Raw genomic sequence first — 5010 nt, 5'->3', positions numbered from 1 at the left:
ACATTTGTAAGTCAGCTGGAGAGTGGCTTTGAAATGGCCAAATTAATCTTGCTCTCCCCCTTCCTCTCCTCTCCTCTCTCTTCTCTCCTCTCCCCTCCCTTCCCCTCCCTTTCCCTCCTCCCCCTCTCTCTGGAGTTAGTCATAGGACAAAAAGCTTACTCTCATCACTGCAAATGAAGGTAAAGGCACAAAATGGGTAATCATTTAAGACTAAGTGCATGGACATCAAGTACCTTTCTGAGGGAAGGCCCTCAGTCGTACCTGGATTGAGCTCATGGCTCTAGTCATCTGCTCCCGTAAAATTTATGCTTTACGTGTCCATATGAATCAGACACTATACTGATCATTCAGGGTTACCAAAAGAAACAAGACAAACAAAATACATGCTCTCATAATGGCATACGGTATTCTACCACCACCACCCCCGCCGCCATTTACCTATTAAAATTACAGTTGTTTCTTAGTTAATGCCTCGGTGATTCCACCAGAAGAGTATCCTCAAGCAGTAGAAACAAAGAGAGAGAGAAAAAAATCAAGGAGTAGGGTGGGGAAGTCAGTTTACATATCTTCAGAAAGAGATGCAGCTGGAACTGAAGGCTTTTTTCAGGCTTGAAGAAGCATCACAGAATCTTACTTGATGTGCTTTCTATATTGTGTGGTTTGTGGCTTGGAAGAGTTGTGTGAACAAAGGCTTCCTCAAGAAAATCTTATCAGAGAGTCTATCGCCCCAGTCTGGGTTAAGCAAAGGTCAATAGCCCCAGAGAAGAACATCTTGTGAGATGTTGAGCTGCCTCCACTCTGGTGTCTTGCTTCTGGACAGCAGGATGCCTGCCAAAGCCAAACTTCCCAAAGTACTACTTGGATAGTGGTACTTGGATGGTACAAAGTACTGCTTGGATCCAGATAGAATCTATCAATAGTCATTTGAGACCCCCTAAACTTTGGCCCCATCTTTCCTACCCAATATACTCAAATGGTACTCGATAATCTTCCAAAGAAGGTTTGCCTACTACTCATTTTTCTGGACCCAGTTTAAATCCACCTTTTCCCAGAAGCTGTGGTTCTACCAGCAAGAACCTCTTTTGAGCTCTACATAGCTTTCTCCTATGCTTTTTCCAGGGCAGCATCAACTCTCTGAGGATAAGGATTATTTTTATGGTTTATATCTCTTCTCAGGATCTAAGACAGTCCCTCAGTGTTTACACAATGCAATACCAAGTTGTTTCTTTGCTTCTTTTTTTTCTATCAGGCAATTCAGTTCATAGTCTAGTGTTCTTTTAACATATTGGTCAACTATGAATTTTTATCCAAAGTCATATTAATGAAGCAGGAACAAATCTGATGTGAACTTAGAGGCAAGGTACCTTTACTAAACCTGTAATGTTTTATGCACAGTCTTTGAAAAACTCTGGAGATGTGGGGTTTTTCATGTCTTTCTACTCCTTCCATAATTTCCCTTCCACCATCTCCACCATACCAGCTGTACTGCATCAGCACCCCCTCTTATTCAGAACCACATTAGCATTTTAGATACCCTAGGACCTTTACTTCCATAGTCTTTCTGCACTTGCCTCGTCCCCATATTCTTTCAGGGTACTAGCCCCTGGTTGCAAAGTGTGGTCTTCAGACAATTTCACGAACTCTAAGGATGTTGTAGTACTTATTCAGAGTGGTGGTCCTAAGTCATGAGTGCGACATATTTACAATTAATACACAGACTGTGATATTTAGGGAAGTTTAAACTACATAATAGTAATCTTCAGCTCAAGTAGAGTACCAGAGTTTTATTTGTTGATTCCTACACTTATTTTGTTGCCTTTGCTAAAGTAAGTATGGACTTTGATATCTGGCCAACTTGTATTTATAGAGGAAAAACACTCAGTGAGCTCAGCATTGCTGCGGACACTAGAAATTGGGACTTCATCTGCTTTTTGAAATGACCCTAGCAGACACATAGTTTCATTTACTTAAGAAAAACTGGGGCTAGTGTGTATTAACAGACTTGCTCAAAATTGTCCAGTTACACTGGGGAACTAGGGTTCTATTGTTCCTTTCAGTAGAACAATATCATGGTTAAACCATGGTGTTCCCTTAAAGAAAGCCCAGCTCATTCTAATTTGTCTGCTACTCTAAAACTGAGTCCACTAATATGTAACCATAAAGAAACGTTTTAAATTCCTAAGCAGAAGGCCACCAAGGCCACCATCTTATTTGCATTCCTTATCTTAAAGTGAGCTGACTTAGTCCATCACTTATTACTAGCCCAATCACTATGGCATCTATTCGCATCACCATCACTGAAAGCAACTTTTTCAAAGCGAATAACAACCTAAAATATATTAACTCCATGGTTTCTTTCCAGAAATTGGATGCATGGTATAGTGGGGTAAACCCAGATGTCTAATCTTACATTTTGGTACAATGTATATGAATTGGCAAAGACTATCAAAGCAAACAACTTAAACAAGAACAATAAAAATTTTTCCAAAAGCAAATAAATATCTATGTATTTCCCCTTTAAGAATTTAAAATAAGGTCACATTTATTCATTCAACAAACATTTATTGAGCACCAATAACTGTACTAGGTGCGAAGAAATAACTTGAACAAGATAAACCAGGCTCCCACCCTCACTGGATGTGTTTTGCTTTAAAGTTTAGATGATCTTGCTAACTATGTGATATTTGATGTTCTGTAATAGAGTTATATTTTTGGAAAGTCAGAGTAATAGGAGGCCTCTTCTTGAATACTTTTAAATTTTCTTTATGGTAAACTTGATAGAAATCTTTAACTTAGAGAAGGAAGATCAGCAGTCTGGTATGGTTTCAACAAGCAAGTTGATGGTCAAGTTGACTGTCAAGCAGTAAGTTGGTGGATGGTGAGCAACCAAAGCAAAGAGGCAGTTTAGACCATTCGGTTACGCTTGTGCAATGGAGAGTCCATAGCGCCATCACCAAACTGGGCAGAGGTGCGCTTGCGGACTCCCCCACTGTCCAGGCAGAGAGTCAGCTCTTCTGAGCTCAAAGAGTTCGGATCATCTTCTAGGAAGCTACTTTTCCGACGCCCACTGCTGGCAATACTTCCATCTTGAGATGAGGAACCTGGAGCGCCAGATAGCATGCTGATGCTTGCCATGGCACCACTGAGGCCATGGAGAGCAATGGCCTCATGGAAGGGCTGTAGGTCGACGTCCACAGGTGCGCCGGACTCAGTGGCAGTAGCTTGAATGGAGGCAGCTGCTGGTGGCTTGGGGGACATCCGGGAGGTGCGTGGAGGTGGGGGTGTGGGGGGAACTTTGCCACAGAGGAAGCTTATGAGGTCTTCCCGGCGAATTATGCTCCTACCCTTCTTCACCCACTCCAACACATCTCTCACACGACGCTGGTAGCCAACCTGGACGCCCAGTTCAAAACTTCTCTGGTAGGCATCCCCGCTCTCTTTGTAGAGGCTGGTCACAGCCATGGCCGCGTTCTGGAAGGGGTCCCACATAGAGAGTCCTGGCTGCTGGCACCCGGAATCTTTGTAGAGCTGGGCCACAGCCGTGGCTGAGATCTGGAAGAGGTGCCAGAGCCTCTGGCGCTCGATCTTGAGCCCCGCCGCATCGGCAGCCGCCTCCTCCTGCAGCTCCGGGGACAGCTGCTCCGCCTCTGCAAGGCACTGGCGCTCCCACTTAGAAAACCAGGGCCCGGCGACCTCGGCCTCACGGTCCTTCGGTTGGTCCTCCATCCCTCGCCGCCTCCTCCTCCTCCTCCTCCTCCTTCCTCCTCCTCCTCGCCGCGCGCCCCCTTCCCCTGGGGTCTCGGCCGCCGACCGTGCCCCCTGCTGCTCCTCTACCGCCACCTCAGCCTCAGCCTCCGCGTCCTCCTCTGCCTCCACCGCAGCTCACCTCAGGCTCGGGGCCGCCCTCCGCCTTCCGCGACCGCCGCCACATTCGCGAGCGCCGCTCGGGCGGGCGGGCGGTTGGACGGGGGAGCCGAGACTCCGACTGCTCCCAGTCGGGCGAGCGGGCGATCGAGCGCCGCCCGGGGCCCTGGTCCCGCCCCGCCCCGCCCCGCCGGCCGGGCCCGGCCCCCGGCTGCAGCCTCCGCGGCCCGCCGGCCCGAACTCCAGCGCCGCCGGCGCCCCTGCGCTCCCGCTTCCGGGCTCGCGCCGTCCCCCGCCGGCCGGCCGCTCGCTCGCTGGCTCGCGGCGCAGGCAGCGGCCTCCCCGCCTCCGCGGGCCAGGCCCGAGCCGGCCGCTCCGCCCCAGCACTCGCTAGCGCCGCGCCTGCCGCACTGAGGGCTCGGAGGTGGCCCGCCGCCGCAGAGCTCCCTCCACGCCGCGCTCGGCTGGCGCGGGGCCCCCTTTGCACACAATATTTTTGGGGGGGACTTGTCAGCTTCTTCCAAATGAGCTGGTGAAATTTTACAGCCCGCGTGGTCCCAGAGAATCAGGGGAGCAACTTTCCGTTGTCTTTCACATCTGGGGCGCTGATGGGGAGGCGGAGGGGTAGAGTGGAAGTCCCGTCCCTTCAGCGAACTAGACAGGCGAGATGGACCCTTTGGCTTCTACACTTAGAAGAAACACGTGGCACAATTCGGTCAGTATTTTGTCGAGGGAGAAAAGGTCACTGCTCCCTTCTCGGCCTCTTAGGCCTCAGTTTCCCCAGTTGCCCAGTGAGGAACCTTGTCTCTGAGAACACTTGAAGGTCTCTGAGAAGCACTTGAAGGTCATGATTGCGACGCCCTGCTGTTATCTCACAATACTTCTTTGGAACTAGTTGCATACTTACCAGATTCTGAGAGGGATGGCCAGACATAGCACTCATCTCCTTTTTAAAACTTGGGATGGAAAGGGGTTCTGGGTGATCCACTTCCAGCTACTCAGGACACCAACATTAAGAAAAGGAGAAAGAAAATAACTGAAAGCTAAAAAGGAACTTTCTACTGCAGCACAAAATTCAGACTCTTTTTGAAAAGAAAGTAAAATAAGAATTGCCTAATTTCCAACACCCTAAAATCCCAGCTAGTT

General features: G+C 48.8%; 1 protein-coding gene across 1 annotated transcript; it reads right to left on the bottom strand.

The window, feature by feature from the left end:
- Window positions 1-2541: 2541 nt before the first annotated feature.
- LOC110314149 (UPF0472 protein C16orf72) lies at window positions 2542-3731 on the bottom strand. The gene has a single exon (XM_021188617.1). It carries the CDS (start codon window positions 3724-3726, stop codon window positions 2905-2907), a length of 822 nt encoding a protein of 273 aa, XP_021044276.1. The 5' UTR covers window positions 3727-3731; the 3' UTR covers window positions 2542-2904.
- Between the last annotated feature and the right edge of the window lie 1279 nt (window positions 3732-5010).

Source organism: Mus pahari, chromosome X (assembly GCF_900095145.1).
Source record: "Mus pahari chromosome X, PAHARI_EIJ_v1.1, whole genome shotgun sequence".
In the NCBI taxonomy this organism is placed as follows: Eukaryota; Metazoa; Chordata; class Mammalia; order Rodentia; family Muridae; genus Mus; species Mus pahari.
This window is presented reverse-complemented; position numbering and strand designations above follow the sequence as displayed.

Bases quoted from the DNA above. Each gene is read 5' to 3' on its own strand.
- LOC110314149 (XM_021188617.1), bottom strand. From the start codon at position 3,726: ATGGAGGACCAACCGAAGGACCGTGAGGCCGAGGTCGCCGGGCCCTGG.